Source organism: Ctenopharyngodon idella, chromosome 8 (genome assembly GCF_019924925.1).
Source record: "Ctenopharyngodon idella isolate HZGC_01 chromosome 8, HZGC01, whole genome shotgun sequence".
NCBI lineage: Eukaryota > Metazoa > Chordata > Actinopteri > Cypriniformes > Xenocyprididae > Ctenopharyngodon > Ctenopharyngodon idella.
This window is the reverse complement of record NC_067227.1, coordinates 26,633,822-26,651,760: the sequence shown is the minus strand read 5'-3', so window position 1 is coordinate 26,651,760 and position 17,939 is coordinate 26,633,822. Positions and strand designations below refer to the sequence as shown.

Genomic DNA, 17,939 nt, shown 5'->3' with positions numbered 1-17,939 from the left:
ATTTTTTTATTATTTAATTTAATAAATTTTGCATATTTAACTTTTAAAAAATGACAAAATGTAGGATAAATTTACAACACGTTTACCCATTTTAACGTAGTATTTTTTTATTTTTTTGTTTAATAAATTTTGCATATTTAACTATAATTTAAACCCTCTTGTGACAGTAGTTTGTTTTTATTTCCCATTTATATTTTTTAATTTTATCAATTTTGCCTATATAACTTTAATTTTGAAACAACATTTTTAAAAAAGAATTTCAGGCCCTTTTTGTACCTTTATTTGAGGAAACCGCTATTTTTTTTTTTTTTTTTTTTTTTTGTCATTCTGTAAGTAATTTATTTTATTGTATGCATTATAGATGTATTTTGTTCTGAATATGAGAATTGATATTTTTGAGCCATATGAAATTTAAGATGCTCTCAAAACATGCCAGGCATAACATACAAGTTTTGCACACAATTAATGCATTTTCTCTGTTGGTCTCAGATTTTCCCCCCACTGTGTGTATATATTTAATATTTATATTTTGTGTCAGTCTGTTGATTCTATAGAATTGAAATACTCTGACTGCACTGATTCGCTCTCTGAAATCAGTTTATTTAAAGTTGGCCAGTCTGTCTTTTTCCTGTATCTCTCAGGCACGGAGGTCCCGTCCGCTGCTAGTCTCATCTGCCCTGCCCCTGTAATGAGAGTGAGGGGCGGCCACACAATAGGGCTCCAAATGCAATTAATCTGCCATCCTGCATGGGCAAGAGGGGCAGGGGTAAATCTCTTAATGAGATTTCTCCAACCAACTGTACCTCATCCCCTATAACCCTTTTCTTTCTCTCTCGATCTCTTGCTCTGCCCTGCCTGGTTCGGCCCAAATGCCACAAGGTGATTAGAGAGGAAAATAATTAAAACTGCTGTGATGAGTGCCAGACTCCTGAGAATGCGCCACAGAGGTGGATGGGCATGTGACCATGAGATGCCTGCCAGTGACTTGATTTTTGCGGCATGCTGCACCTGTACACATTAGTTTGGCCCCGTTTAGCCTGGCATTATCTTCCATCTTGGGTCATCACTCAGCCATATACATTTACAGCGCTCAGATTTTCTAGCGACCACCTTGACCCTGGTTATAGACTATTGGTTGGATTCTTATTTCCTTACTATGATTTAATGCTATTTCAGATGTTCTTTAATTGATGTCTATGACATTTCGTAAAAGGTTTGGTGTCATCATTACTTGACACACTTTCATGGTATTTTCTCTTTGGTTGTGTTTGACTTCAGGGAAGAGGACAAAAATATTTTTGACTACTGTCGAGAGAACAACATCGAACACGTCAGCAAGGCCATCAGCTCCAAGAAAGTGGACGTGAACACAAGGGACGAAGAGGTTGGCTTTTAAAACAAATTTTATGAATGTAATAAATTGATACATTTTTAATATGATAAGAAAATAAACATTTAACAGCATATTAGAATGATTTCTGAAGGATCATGTGACACTGAAGACGGGGTAATGATGCTGAAAATTCAGCTTTGCATCACAGAAATCAATTACATTTTAAAATATATTCAAACAGACAAACATAATTGCAATAATATTTCACAATATTACTGTATTTTTTGATCAAATAAATGCTGCCTTGGTGAGCATCAAAGACTTCCCAAGCTTTTGACAGTAGTATTATTTTATATATTACTATTTTATATATTTATTTGTATTATTTTATGTAATATTTATTCATTTACACAAGTAAATTGGATATTCTCTGTTCAATGTGTTGGTAGCTGTGAACACTGTGTAGGGACCTTGTGAATCGGAGCCCAGCTTCTGTTTTTCACCCTCCTTCTCTCTCTCTATCCGTGTAAAGAGATCAGTCCTTTACGTTTCCCACACGGCTAAAACTCCAAAGGTCACTGGATGCACCATCCATCCTCTCATCCCATTTTTATTCATATATCACCATGGCCAACTGGCCCGTTTCATTTCTTTCAGCACTCCAATTCTGAAAGTGGGGAACCAGTTGGCTCACCATCAGGTCGGCCAGATGGCAGCCTTTGTCAATCCACCATTGTTCGTCTCGCTAGTGCAGTTCAACAGATTAACCTATAGAGGGCACTAGTGAATTTAAATATGGTGTGTTAGACTTTCAGGCCAAACCACACTGATTTACATGGGGATGTGAATTAGAGAAGAAAACACTGGTGGAATATTGTAAGTAAATTGTAATATTTATTATAATCAATACGCTTTTTTGTTGGATCTGTGGCGTAGCAGTTAAACACATTAAGCTGTAGTGTGTAGGTGTGTTTGAATCTGGCTTCCCTTCTCGATCCATTTCTTTTTCTAATGCAATAAATAACTTTAAATATATATTATTATAATTGGAAACTGTGTGTACAGAAATGATTTTCTAGGTGATAGGCTTGATTTTTCTGTGGTCTTCCACCAATACTGCGTCACATGCTCAAGGTCACACCTGTGAGGAACAAGACCTGAAGCCCTAAACACACACAGCATGGCTCGAACTCACTGCAGCATTAAGATGTGATGTACGCGGTACACACTCTGCTCTGAACATAATGCCATTTGATGTTTTCAGCGGAGGCTGTTGCCAGTGGTTTAATTTGGGCTGAGATGAGCTTCATGGCTGCCATTTGACCTCCTACAGGTCGACCCGTCTCTGCAGGGGTCAAATACATTACCCTTAATGTGCACGTGCAACTGAGTCCAGGGCAGTGGGGAAATAATCTCAGTGATGATGACAATAGATCAGAACAAACTGGGAAACTTGGAGTTATTCAGGTGGGATGATTGTGGATGGTGAGCAAAGGGGTGCTGGGACCTGGGGGAGTACCACACGGTTTACATTTCACTGCTGGAGAAATTATAGAATGGACTGCACAGCCATGAATGCGCACACTGAAGGTGGACGTGAATTTTTCAGTTTGTCCGTGTGTTTTTTCAATCTGAGAAACGCATTGATTGATTATGCTGTAGTTCCACATGACTCTATAATCTGAAAAACTGCTTTGCATAAAAGTTTTTTGTATTGTTTAGATATTTGTGGGCCTTCACTTATAATTATAATAATAACAATGTTATTATAAATGTAGGCTTAGATAGAAAATAATGTATTTGGATATGTACGGTGGGGTCCAAATGTTAATTTTATTTTATTTAGTAAATATTATATTATATTATATTATATTATACAACTACATTGACTATCTTAAACTCATTTGTAGAAAAGATTAGATTTGTTTATTTTCAATGTGGTAAATGTATTAATTTTTTTCACACGTCATTGTTCTAATAAGTAATGAAACAATGGTATTAAAATTCTTACACGTTCTAATTCTAACACATGCATTTATATCTGAAACTATAAACATCGCAAAGAGCTTTTCCTAATCATCAGTGTGAATTTAAATGTTTTTTCTAGGGATGCACCGATATGAAACTTTTGGCCGATAACCGATTATTCTTTATATTTGAAATCCAATAACCGATATATTGGCCGATTAAATTTAAATCCAAATTTTTATATCATTTTTGAGAGTCTGGTTACAAAGACAAAGGTTTCACCATTAAAAGTCATGTTCCAAGCACACAATTATAATGTTATCATTATAATTTTATGTAGCCTATATGACAAACTTGCGCTGTATATGTTGCACTTAACTGTATTTTCCTTTTTGAAGTGACTCCAATCATGTTTCAAGCAATTCAAAACCATCATGGCAAAGAGTGTGCATCTGAAGTATCTTAACTGAAGGAAATAATCCATTATTTATCAGCTTTAATATATCGGCCAAATTTTCTTATTGGGCCGATAATGATAACATTATAAATGAACATATATTGGCCGATACCGATAATGATAACATTAAACATGAACATATATATATATATATATAAATAATGTTAAAAAATGAACATTATTTATCGCTTTAATATATCGGCCAAATTTTCTTATTAGGCCGATAATGATAACATTAAAAATGAACATATATCGGCCGATACCAATATATCATGCATTCCTAGTTTTTTCTGCTGCTTTGTTATGACTTGCGTGGTGTTTCATGTTTTTTCTTTCTTATTGTAATGGTGATGTCTTAAATGACCCTGTGTGTCTACACACGCCTCCAACAGGCACGAGCCCCTCCGTCTGAACAAAAGAGGGCTGGACTCATTTGTGCAAATGTCCCAAGAATTTCTTGCTTTCCTTTTCTCTCTCTGTTTGTGCTGGAGCAGCCCCATCAATTACAGGCAATTGAGCCGGCAGCTCTCCACCCTCTCTGGCAAGGACATTGTAAAGCAAGAGGTTTCCTATTCATCTGCACTGAGCCTTGTTCAATGCACCACCCCGCAGTAGAGTCCATGCCTGTCACACTTAATCCAGAGCTCTCACACGGGACAGGAAGGTGTAATCAGTGGGATTTCTAGATCTTTACTGTTTTTAGAGCTCTTCCGCTTAGTTGGATGGAAATTGAGGAAGATGATGTTGGTTTTTACGCATGTTAGCTATGTTTGCTGAGACTGTCACTGCAAGGATGATTTTAGCACTTTCTCTATTCACATCTTGTCAGAAATTCTTAATTACTGAGTGATTAATGTACTAGGAAATTGTTTCAATAACAATTTTTATAATGGCAAAATTTGATCTGTGTGTCTTTATGTATAGCAAAACACTTAATCGCTGCATTAATTAATTAAATTCATGAATACATATATACTCTTTTTTTGGAAAGAAGTATCTTATGCACACCAAGGCTGCATTTATTCAATCAAAAATCCAGTAAAAATGGTAATACTGTGAAATATTATTACAATTTAAATGAACTGCTTTTTGAATATATTTTAAAATGTAATTTATTCCTGTGATGGCAAAGCTGAATTTTCAGCATCATTACTCCAGTCTTCAGTCACATGATCCTTCAGAAATCAGTTTGCTGATTTGCTTCTCAAGAACCATTTCTCATTATTATAAATGTTGAAAACAGTAGTACTTATTGTTATGGAATTTCTTTCTTTTTTTCTTTTTTTTTCAGGATAACTCAAAATATGACTTTTTGGCTTTCTCAAGCGAACATCAAAGTTTGTTTATGAACTTTAGCTTCTAGTTTTTATTATAATCATGTCTTTATAACTCACAATATGACTTTTTGTTTTGCCATTGCAGCTATGTAAAAATATGACTTTTCTTAATTTAAACTTTCTCTCACTAATTAACTTTTTATTTTTTTTATGAGTCAGAAACAGGATTCCAAAGAAAGCACATCATAACAAAATTAGATATGAAATGGTAAAATATGTAGCAGTAACATCTTTTAGCTGTTGAAACCACTACAATTTTGGTTGTTTTTGTCTCTTGTAATTACGTGTTTGACAAAGACATGGTTGGTAACTTTCAATAAAGGTAAATCAGACATTATGTGAAGTTTTCCAATCTCTTAAAACAAAGTATTGCAGTGTTACCAGTAATTTATCAGATGGTAAAATATGATGGTACTCTGATACATACTATGGTACTGAATGATTACCATATTCATATACATGGTGCTTCAAATATTACCATGTCTAGAAGCTGTGGTATTATCGTGGTACCATGATAATAGTACCATGCTACTTTTGTTAGTCAAGCGCTGTGGATCCAGAGAATTGTTTGTCTTGGGAGGAGAGTAGGAGAAAAGAAAAATGTTTGGCTATATCTCTGATGAAAATTTGACAAACAGTCCAGGGGACACCCTCCTCTCCAAAAAAAGAAAGAAATCCTTGTGGTGTAAGGCTTCAGACTCCCTCATAAATATCAATTTTAACATGCAGCAGTGGAGATCAATATAATTTCAGCCATGGAATACGACTTAAGGAGTTGGCTTTATCTAATTGGCCTTCACTGAAAAATGAACTCTGCAGCCTTGATAGGCACAAGCGGCTTCAGGCCTGGGGGGCGGCGCTGGTGATCAAGGGTCTGCTCTCTTTTTGTCCCCAGAACCACATCAATCACTGCTAAAGAGTCTCCCGTCCCACTGCAATTTGTTTCTGGAGCGCCCAGGATCTTTCCCTCCCACAATGCCCTTCTCTCTCGCTTGCACGGTGGCCAGAGAAGAACTCATCCTGTCAGCACGTCGTTAAATAGTTGGGTCTAAAGGCTCTGAGTTATAAATTGTTGTGCATAATTTATTTTTTCTGGAGGAGAGAAATCTATTGTGAAGTTAACTTTATAGAGGTCCGCATAACAAAAGGGAATAAATGAATGTGTTAGGGGTGAAGAGGGATTCATCCATCTAAAGGAGTCGACCCATAGGGTTGTGTGGTCTGTAGACATGTCTATGGTTTCGGGTTGCAGAGGTCCTTTGCAAATACGGGCTGTTATTGAATATTCTACACGCCTCTTGGCTTGTGCTCATTTTTATGCTCCGTATCAAAGCCAGAAAGAGAGTTTATTAAATAATTGTATCTAAATCAGAGTAAGGGATTGAATTATGGGATCGAACTTCATAGATGCACTAAAAGACATATTGTGCATTGTCTGAAGCAAAGCCTAACCAAAAAATTTAAAGTGTTTTCACAGAGATTTAGCATTTACATCCACCATGAGATTTTTTTTTTTCTCTTTTATCATAATAAATGATTTTTGTGTTTCAGGGACGAGCTCTACTGCACTGGGCGTGTGACAGGGGCCACAAAGACCTGGTGTCTCTACTCTTGCAGAATAACGCTGATATCAATAGCCAGGTAAGTCTGTAAACACACATAAAGACATTCTGGCTGATAACGATGACTAGATCATTTTCATGTTATAGCTGATAACCCACATGACGGCCAGTAAGTATTTTGTCCATCAACAAACACAATTGCACAATGGATTGCTGTGAACTGTAGACAAGTGGGTTTATGTTCAATGATATGGAATAAAACAAACAATATATTGACTTTTGAGATTCATTGAATTAATTTGATTAATTAATTTCATGCAATTCATTTCTTTAACATTTTTAATCATGTGAAAGTCCTAATATTGATCAATACTGGAACCAATATGATGACAAATATATTGTGTATATTAGGGATGCGATATAAGTTTTTTTTTTTTTTTTTTTTTTTTTTGTTATTAATTGTGCCTGCTCATTTCCTATATTTTTATTTTTATCTCATTTGTTAACATTAGTCAATATATTAACTAACATGAACCATGAGCAATACATTTGTTACAATATTTATTCATCTTTGTTAGACTGTTAAACTTATTTTGTTTGACTGTAATTTTTATGATACTGCTGGAAAACGCTTTTATTCAGAAACATGTTTACATGAAATATTTCAAAATGTATCACCTGAATGTATTTTAGATTTTCTATCATATGTCAAGTTGAAATGTTTTATATAATAATTTAAATTTTATGGATTGTAATTTTGACCTTGTGTTTGTCATGTAAATAATGCTAACAGGGTGTTAAAAACTTAATAAACAAACAAACAAACACACATTAATCTTTGTTAATGTTAGTTAATAAAAATCCAGTTGTTCATTGTTTGTTCATGTTAACAAATACAACTTTTGATTTTAATAATGTACTTGGAAATGTTGAAATTAACATTAACAAAGATTAATAAATGCTGTAGAAGTATTAATTCTTAGTTCATGTTAACTAATGAAACCTTATTGTAAAGTTTTACTGTTAAACTTTAAAAACACTAATAACACTGTTAAATGTAATCTTTAGCAAATCTCAAAATTAATATACATTTTTCATAATGTACATTATAATGTTGTAGTATACCTAACTTCACTTGTAGGATTTAAAATGAAAAATGGAAAAAAAAAAAAATGTAAGCATTTAAAAATGTCGTTTTTTTTATAGACCAATTAGTATGGTAACACTTTATTTTAGGTGATGTAGTTACATGTTACTACATGTACTTACTATAGTAATAACAGTAAAGTATGTATAATTACAAGTAACTAACCCTAAACCAAACCCTAACCATAACTCTATAGTAAGTACAAGTAGTTAATTAATATTGCTCAGTACTTATTTGAGTAGTACAACGTAACTATGTCACCTTAAAATAAAGTATAACAATTAGTGTATTTTAGTTATTTTGCTTTATTGAGATAGGACAGTACAGAGAAATGACAGGAAGTGAAGTGGTAGAAAGAGGGGGATGGGATCGGGAAAGGTCCATGAGGCGAGACTTGAACTCGGGTCGCCCGACTCAAAATGTTGGAGCGCTGCCCACAATGCTATCAGCTCCAACAGTATACAATTTTAATTGTCCATTTATCGGCTGTATATCATCAACATGAAAATAATTATATGCTTATCAGCCAGAATTTTAATATCGGTGCATCACTAGTGTATCCCTACACACAAGTGCGCATACAGTAGTTGTGTTAATGCTAGCTTTACTTCTTGAGTTACTACTGTTATTATTGGTTGTTTCTTGGCAGTCAGTATGCTTGTTTTGAGGTAAATGAATTGATTTATGAGCTGAATACTGTGGACTTTGTATAGAAGTATATATTTTACTTTTCGATCCCAGAGCTGATAGACCCTCATCCTCACTAATCTGAGAGAACAGTGAACTGGGAAGTCCTACTGCCATCCTCCATCCCTGAGCTTAGCAGCGACTGTACTTTAATCATTTAGGGATATCGTATCAGTGTATTTCAATGGGCGTTAAGCAACACACTGTAAGCAGGTAGCTGTATTTAAAAAAAAAAAAAAAAAAAACTACAGGTCATAATGGCAGATTTGGCTTTGTCTTAAGCTGGCTGAATACTGCATTGGGAAATTAATACGGTGAAGTACAGTTATGCGGTCACTGGCTTGATCTGATTCTCGCTAAGAAGAATCAATTGGAAGTAATCAGCCAAATTGTTTGCATTATACAACCCATATAATCAGAGCATTTGCAAATGACTCTCTTTTTTTTTTGGTGGCGGTGGACCTTTATTGTGTGAGCAGAGAGCAAATGCTTGGCCTAGATGACAATCAATGCTCTTCTATTGTTGTATTTTAACAGGTACACTAATGTGAAATCCCCACTAGAGCTACAATAGAGAACATAACGTCATATTATATGGAATAGACATTTTATCACCGGCTCTGTATAGCGTAAATAATCATATAAAGTTGTTATGTGCATAATAACACATAATAACTTTTTTTTAATTGATTAATCAGTTACCATACTCTGTGTTATTATGCACACCACAACTTTATATAATTATATATGCTATACAGAGCTGGTGATAAATATATTTGGATCATAGGTGGTCCCCTTACATGAAACAGCCATGTAGAATCTACAGATGTCCTTAAAAGTTCTGTGCTGGGTTACTGCACTGACCAGCAGAAGGTGAATATTGCTGGATGACAGCAGGAGAATTATTGAGGGCAGATTTATTAAGTAGTGTTCAGGTGGCATGAGAGAAAATATGGCCGTGTTAAATCATGCTACTGCTCCTGCCAAAATTATTATCCTATGTTAATACTTTCAGGAAGTGTGATTTGATAGCAATATAAAACTTAGTAGCCACTCATTAGGTTCAAGTATGAGCCATGACCGTGTTTGAAAAGCACACGACGAAACCACAAATAGCTCAGTTTAGACGTATTTTCTTATTTATAATTTTTTTCCAGGTACTTTGCCTCGTGTATACCAAGTGACTTTGATTAAATAAAATCTAAGACTAAAGTTAACACATTATCTATGAAAAATATTACAGTAGGCCATCAGTGAATGCTGTCATGGGTGAACCATGAACTGTAAAAACAGTGAGGTCGGTGTTCACGCATCTGTCCTGTGATCCGATTTCAGCTTAGTGTTAAATAAAGATAAAAGTGGTTTATATTTTTAATTTGTTGATTAAAAAGGGGGGAGGGAAAAAATGCTATTATGTATTGAATGAAAATTGTATTGAAATTAATCAACTGATGGACGCAGTGGTAGTTTGGTAGTAGTTGAATATTGTGGTGTTTTGGTGTAATCCTGGATCAAGTGAACCACAATAGGAGCAAAAAGTCCTCTTGTTCTCTCAGATTAGCTCATATGCCACCTGTCAGCAGCCACCTGGACAACATCACAGCAACAACATATATTTAGTTCTCTCTGCATAATTGAACAGAACTGGGACACATGGGAGAGTTTGGGGGGACTCGTTTTTCCCGCTCATTGAATGTAGTTCATGTGTGGTTCAGTCGGATATGTACCGGTAAAGTCTGTCCAGGAGTTCATGCATCTGTTGTTTTCAATTGCACTACAGAGGAAGTAGAACACAGTCAACTATGAAACCCACATATGAGTGGCATCAAAAAGTATTCCAATTATAATCAAAGCTGTGAAAGCACACAAGGCCACAGCATGCCTATTTTTATATACATATGTGTGGATATTTTTGCATGATTTTTTTTTTTTTTTTGTCTCTCTGTCCTAATTTATTTAATCTGTTATTTTTAACCATATACAGTACCATTCGATTTTTAATTTTATAAAAAGAAGTCTCATGCTCACCAAGGCTGCATTAATTTGATCAAAAATATAGTAAAAATGTACAGTGAAATGTAATTTATTCCTGTTACGGCAAAAATCTTTCAGAAATCATTGTAATATGCTGATTTTCTGCTCAAGAAACATCACTTATTATCACAGTTGAAAACAGTTTTTTTGTGGAAACTGTGATACATTTTTTTTCTTTCAGGATTCTTTGATGAATAGAAAGTTCAAAAGAACAGCATTTATGTAACTTTTGATCAATTTATTGTGCTCTTGCTTAATAAAATTTATTTCTTACAAAAAACTTGGAAACACTATATTTTGATGGTTCACTTTAGACATTCTACTAACTATAATTAACTTTGCAACCACATATCAACTAACTTTCAGTAGAGTATTGGTAAACTGTCTGCTTAATATCTGCTTACACTTTATTTTGATTACATTGTACAGACTGTAGTAACTTTTAGTATACTAGAGTCTACTAATATTCTAATGGGAGTTAGTTGACATGTAGTTGCAAAGTTACTTATAGTTATAGAATGTCTAAAATGGACCATCGAAATGAAGCGTAACCAAAAACTTTTACTGACCCCAAAATTTAAATGGTAGTATATGTTGCAAGGGTACAAGATTAAAAAAAAATATATATATATATATTTTGCTATTCTAAAATAATCTATGAAAAGTTGCATTTTTTTAAAGCAATAAAAGTTAGTGCTCACAGCTGATTGGTCCGTGTAAGTGCACATTCAGAGGTGACATGCAGCTTTGATGTTTCCAGTATAGACATCTTCACGCCGTTAAGCCTGGCACTGATGAAGGATCCAGTTTTCTGTTAATGTCAAACAGAACACAAACACCATTTATTAGAGATTTGATTCTAGGTGCTGGTCAAGCTTAACTCATTATTGCAATCATGCACCTAGCTGTATCTTCAGGCTAAAAATGGATGTATACAAACACACAGTTCTGTTCTTATACATTCTTTATTCTTTATACATTCTTTGGGGGGCTTTTGAAGTTATTTGCATGTTAAACAATCTAACAAACCGTTTCAGTGGCATGATCAGAAATTAGAGCATGACACATGGAACTTAATGAGCTTAGCACCACAAAGCATGTTTTGAGTCTCAAAGGCCTGATTAATGAGCGCTTCTCTCAAACAATGAAGCAGGCAAGCCATAACACTTTTGGTGAACCTTCTAGGAAAATATAAAACATGATAATCATTTTGAGTACTGTATATTTATGCATTGCTTGAAAGGCAGCATTATAGTGATATTCTCTGAAGATTCAGGTTAAGTATAAAATAAAATATTCAGCCCCAGTATGAAAATTATACATTTAATTTAGTTTGAATCGCTTAACATAAGGCTTGTTTCAATTATTGTTTTGCAGATCATTTCAGCCTTTGACATATAACTCTGTAAAATGGCACTTTTAGTATGCTATCCATTTTTGTTATAGTAAACTTTATACTTTTTAAGAAATTTGAGATTGTAGATTGACAATCGTCTATTGACTTACATTAAAGAATTAGTTCACTTCAGAATTCAAATTTCCTAATAATTTACTCACCCCCATGTCATCCAAGATGTTTATGTCTTTCTTTTTTCAGTTGAAAAGAAATTAAGGTTTTTGAGGAAAACGTTCCAGGATTTTTCTCCATATAGTGGATTTCAACAGGGTTCAACGGGTTGAAGGTCCAAACTACAGCTTCAATGGGCTCTACACGATCCCAGCCGAGGAATAAGTGTCTTATCTAGTGAAACGATCAGTCATTTTCTAAAAAACAAAACAAAAATGTATATACTTTTTAACCATAAATGCTCGTCTTGCACTGCTCTGCGCTCCGCCAGAAAGGTCACGCATGACGTAGGCGGAAGTACCGCGGTAGGGCGAAAAACTCCTCATTTTCTCCTCCAACTTCAAAATTGTCCGACATCATTGTTTTACCTTTTTTTGTAAAGGCCGTTTGACTTAGTCTTTGCATGATTGCTTTGTAAACACTTGCTCGGTACTTCCGCCTTCATCATGCGTGACCTTTCAAACATGATTGCGTAATGCGTGGCACATAGCAGAGCAGTGCAAGATGAGCATTTGTGGTTTAAAAAAAAAATATATATATATATATATATATATATATATATATTTTTTTTAGAAAATGACCGATCGTTTCACTAGATAAGACCCTTATTCCTCAGCTGGGATTATGTAGAGCCCTTTGAAGCTGCATTGAAACTGCAATTTGGACCTTGAACTTGTTGGTAACTGTTCAACTCCACTATATGGAGGAAAATCCTGGAATGTTTTCCTCAAAAACCTTTGTTTCTTTTCGAGAAAGAAAGACAAACATCTTGGATGACATGGGGGTGAGTAAATTTCTAATCCTTTTAATAGAATGTATTTAACCTAAGCATTCAAAATGTGACAGGCAACAATTATGTCATCATTTTATATTATTGCTGTTATCGTAGTCAGTTTGTATTTTCACTCATTTGCCACTCAGTTTTGTGGCCTTTTTTCAAATTTAGCTTGAGCTACTCTGTTTTTCTCCTTCTTTATTTTTTGTATTAGTAATTCTCTGTTTTTCCTCTATCTTTCTCCTCCTTTCTTTGTGTGTATTCTTATGAAAACAACATGAGCCGCCAGCAGTGGAGGGTGAATCCCAGAGCCGCTGTGTCTAATTAATCCACTCCCCTTCCTGCACGGCTGCGCTGGCCACACGCTCTCAGTCCATCAGATTGAAATTCATAACTTAATTGAGGTCAGAGCCTGGAGCCGAGAGAACAAAAGGCCCTGGCGAGGACCAGGTAGATCAATAGTGATAAATATCTGCCTGGGCTACTAGTAGTTCATGGTGAAGAATCGTTTGGGACAGAGAAAGAATGCTGTTTATTTACAGGTAATTTTTTGGTGTTGTGGAAAAGGAGAGATTTTTGTTTGTTTGTTTGTTTGTTATTTCGGTTCCTGATAGCAGTTTTAAGGGTTTGATTTGGTTTTACATAAGGTCACCTGTTGCATAATTTTATTTTAAAATGATGCAGATGTTGGAAGTCCTACACATTTAAGTAGGTTTGAAAAAAAGTGTTTGAGTTCTCATTCTCAACTTTCTTTATCCCAGCAATTGTTTAAAATTCCCTGTTGAGAACATTCTTACACATTCAGGTCCTTCTGCTGCTGCCACAGGTCCACTATAACAAATGGTTCCATCCTCCACATCATAACAAATACCAAAGGCAATCTGTCATAAGATTGGCGAGGAAAGGCGTCCAATCACCAGCTGCATGAGAATGGGGCTCAATGGTGGGATGGTTTAGTTGGATGGGGGTGAAACACCTGAGAGTCACACATTTACAGCTCATTCACTGGAGTTTTGCTTCTGATCTGAGGCTGGCTTTGCTATACAAATTGTAATCATTGTAGGGTAACATTTGAAACTCAGAGTAGCAGTGCAGGGCAGTCAGTGATTTTGGTTTCTCTAGTTTTGATTGCTGGTTTGGCAAGTGTTGTGAAGTCCAATTCATTTTAGCGAAAGCAAAAAAAGCAATTTGTGTGAGTCATTGTTTAAGAATGTTCCAAGAAGTCCCTGCTCTGCTTTTTGCTGTTTATTTTGAAGTGAAAAATAATCAGTTTATCACTGTTTTTCAAGTAGGTGAAATAGATTTCATCGAATGTTGGTTCTAGTTTGACTCTCAGCATTCTCTCTTACGGCCAAGTGATTTGCAAATTAGTTCAGCCTAATTATGAACTTTTATGTTTGGCACATGCTTTTATCCACGACTTGCATTGAATTCAATGTATGCATTTTATCAGTTTTAGCATGCAGTTGTTTTGGGGCAGTCGTGGCCTAGTGGTCAGACTGGTAACCCGAAGGTTGCAGGTTCAATTCTCAATACTGGCAGGAAACGACTGAGGTGCCCTTGAACAAGACACCTAACCCCCAATCGCTCCCCGGGCACCACACCAAAATGGCTGCCGGGTGTGTGTGTCCACAGTTTGCACTGTGTGTGTGTGTGTGTGTGTTCTCACTACTAACTACTCCTAATGTGTGTGCACTAACTTGGATGGGTTAAATGCAGAGGACCAATTCCGAGTATGGGTTACCATACTTGGCCTTCACATGTAATTTTTCACTTTCAATAGTAGTTTAAACAGATACAGACTGTGTATTTAAATTACATAATTGTCATACTTTTTTAGCATAAACATGTTGCCTTTATATGCAAATAAGGCTTATTATGGAATGTCTTATTTGCAAAAGAGGGCACTATTTGCCTGTCAAAATTAACATTGTTTACTAATAATATGAAGGGAATAGTGCAATTTTATTTAAATGATGTTTTGGAGAGGCATTAATTATCAAATTATGATTATTAAAGCATGGAGAAGTACATTAACCAGTCCAGGAATATATTACAGTGTAACTGAATGCACTTCCTGTTGCAAAAAAAAGTCGAGCAAGGTATTAGCAACACCAAGGTCATGGGTTTGATACCAAGAGAATACATAAACTGATCAAATGTATACTTTGAATGCAATGTAAGGCCTAGTCCCAAATGGCACACTTTATATGGTTTTGTGGACTTGCAATGGCCGCCCATGATCATGAAGTCCATAAAGCCCGGAACACACCAAGCCGACGGTCGGCTGTCGGGCAGTTTTTGTTCGTCGGCTGACTAAGTTTTCTCAGTGTGTTCAGCACCGTCGGCTGAAGTTGGTCCTCGTCGGCTTTTTTTCGGCCGATTCGACATGTTGAATCGGCGCTGGAGCTCGTCGGTCAGTTGGGCCATCTGATCATTCCGATTGGCTGTCCAGCTACTGCCACCTGCTGGTACGGAAAGACATTACTTCTTACGCAGGCGCAGAACAGACGTGCTACTTGGCCGTCGGGTGTCGAGCGTCTGTTTGGTGTGTCAGGGCAACTTTGGATCCAGACGCTGTCAACGTGAGCCAACCCCACAGTCTGCTTTCGTCGCCACTATTTCGTCGGTGTCGGCTTGGTGTGTTCCGGGCTTTAGACCGTAGTTTCGTGTAGCCAGACCTTCAGACTGATGGCAGAAGGTCTGGACTCCATAGCAGCTCTCATTGGCCAATGACCACCCAGAAGCCGTCTGACTGACATGTAAAGCAACAAATCACAGTTCGTTTTGTTCAGCATCATGAAAATGTTACGCTGATGTCCCTACAATAACAGACCGGTGTGTAAAACTCTTGGACGTATTTTAAAGAGTATATGCCACGAACTTTACACACAATGGCATGTAGAAACCTGTAGAATTCAACCAATCAGATGACGATTTCGAAACTCCTGAAGTGTTTCCAATTTTGTGTGCCATATGCATCAGACGTTCATCCAACTGTCCGTAGGTGTGACGTCTGAGGCTGAGACTAATGAGACCATAGGTTTCAAAATGGTGCTTATGAGTGCCCCCATTCTGGTCGATATACGTTCTTGATGCGCACTTTTGCTGAACCCGCACTGAAGCGAAATCCGCAGCAGACTCACCTGTCAAAGTGCCATTACGTTGCGAAAATGCAGACTCGTAGGAAGACCGCAAGTGTTTAGGGTGCCATTTGAGACAGGGCCTAAGTCCCTTTGGATAAAAGCAAATAAAAGCATCTGGAAAATTCACAAATGTAAATATGTTTAGAAAAAAACACTGTAAAGTCCCAGTAAAGTACACCAGATCGAATAGCAAGATACTCACCCTCAAATAGTTCCAAACCTGTATGAGATTCTGTGTTCTGCTGAACACAAAGGAATATATTTGGAAGAATATTAGTAACCAAACAGATCTCACCCCCCATTGACTACTATGCTAGTAAATGGGGGGGCGAGATCTATTTGGTTACTGACATTCTTCCAAATATCTTCCTTTGTGTTCAGCAGAACAAAGAATCTCATACAGGTTTGGAACTACTTGAGGGTGAGTAAATGATGACAGAATTTTCATTTTTGGGTGAACTATCCCTTTAAATTGCGCCATTCCGCACATATTTTTGCGGCACTGGTTGATTTGCATAATTCCTTTAGTGAATTGTGTGCTAAAATGCAGAAAGCACGTGAAAATAAACGACGCTATCAGCGGGCTCAATTCATTCTCATCGAAGTGTTTCATTCCAGCCGCAGGCAGCTAAACTCCTCTGATGAAAAGCCACTCTAGAACCATCTGTTTCTCTCTCTTCCTGCCGCCTTGCCACAATACGTACACTCAACAGTTTTCTTCCTGTTTTCAAACCATCCACATAAATTGTGAAGGACATTAAAGCTGTCCACAGCTGTGTGCTGAGAAAGAGGGAGAGAGAGAGAGATTGAGCATATTTCCCAGCAGGGGCAGAACTTGCCCTGTGGTTTATTAGTTTTCCCCCCACAGCGATTTAGCTGCGCCTGCAACATTGATTTTCATATTAGAGCGGTTTATGCATTTATTTATTTTATGTATTTCTTTTTGAACTGCTCTGATGATCCTGGACTTGCCCATGGTAATTCTCTGCCACTCTTGGCCCATGTGAAATTGCTTAATGGATCCTAAGACGTCCCCTGGGGTGGACACGGAGACGCAGACACAGACGAGAGGGGGGCGGGACTGAATTCCACGAATGTGTTTTGTTTTCATTTGCGCTTCTTCTTAAATGCTCTGTGTTTACCCAAGGACTGTCAATGGGAAAAGAGAGTCACTAATTCAGAAAGAACAAAAACAAAACCCAGACAATGATTTAATGTGGTTGTAGGAAGGCGTGAGTGCTGGTTATGCAGCTGATTAACATACGTACGGCGTTGTGCATTAGAGAGAAGAAAGGTGAACGCTGCTCTGCCTGGAGGATTGACTGTAAAAGAAAAAAAATCAATCAGTCGTGCTGCTGCTAATCAATCTCCCTCTGAATATTACAGCCAACTTAAACAGCCCCGTCCTCCTTAAGTGTTTCTTTGGAAACAATGTGTCTTTCTATATCTCTCCTTGTTTCTCTCTGTCCCTTGATTTAAGTCAGTTAGGCTAGAAAACTGCATGCAAATAATGTTATTGTGCTTATATTCTCAATTAAGGTGCATTTTTATTCACAGAAATAAGGATTTAGTGAAGTATTAGGCCCAAGTCATGAGAGCCTGTGGTAAAATCACTGTAACTTGAGTGATTTATTGCTTTTATTCAATGGCAGCAACAGTAGTATGATAAAATTAACCAATTTTCATTAAATAATTACATTACAATAACTGCATCCATCAAATAATGTTTTATTCAAACTGTAAGTGATAGTTCGTATGAAGACTCACTGCATTAATACAGATTTTAATTGATGTGCAGTCACAGGTGTGACAGCGACTTTTACGGTGACTCAAAAACATTTTTACAGATTTCTGAGTCATAACTGCTTTATAATATAGTATTATATATATATAATTGTTGTTGGTGTGATGGACGCCTTCCACTGA

General features: G+C 36.4%; 1 protein-coding gene across 1 annotated transcript in view; it reads left to right on the top strand.

Moving 5' to 3' along the window:
* acbd6 (acyl-CoA binding domain containing 6) overlaps nt 1–17,939 on the top strand; it is a 38,652-nt gene that overhangs the window by 7,253 nt on the left and 13,460 nt on the right. The window contains exons 5-6 of the mRNA XM_051904058.1: nt 1,279–1,384; nt 6,647–6,736. Of these exons, the coding sequence (XP_051760018.1) occupies nt 1,279–1,384; nt 6,647–6,736 (196 nt within the window). The remainder of the gene's footprint in view (nt 1–1,278; nt 1,385–6,646; nt 6,737–17,939) is intronic.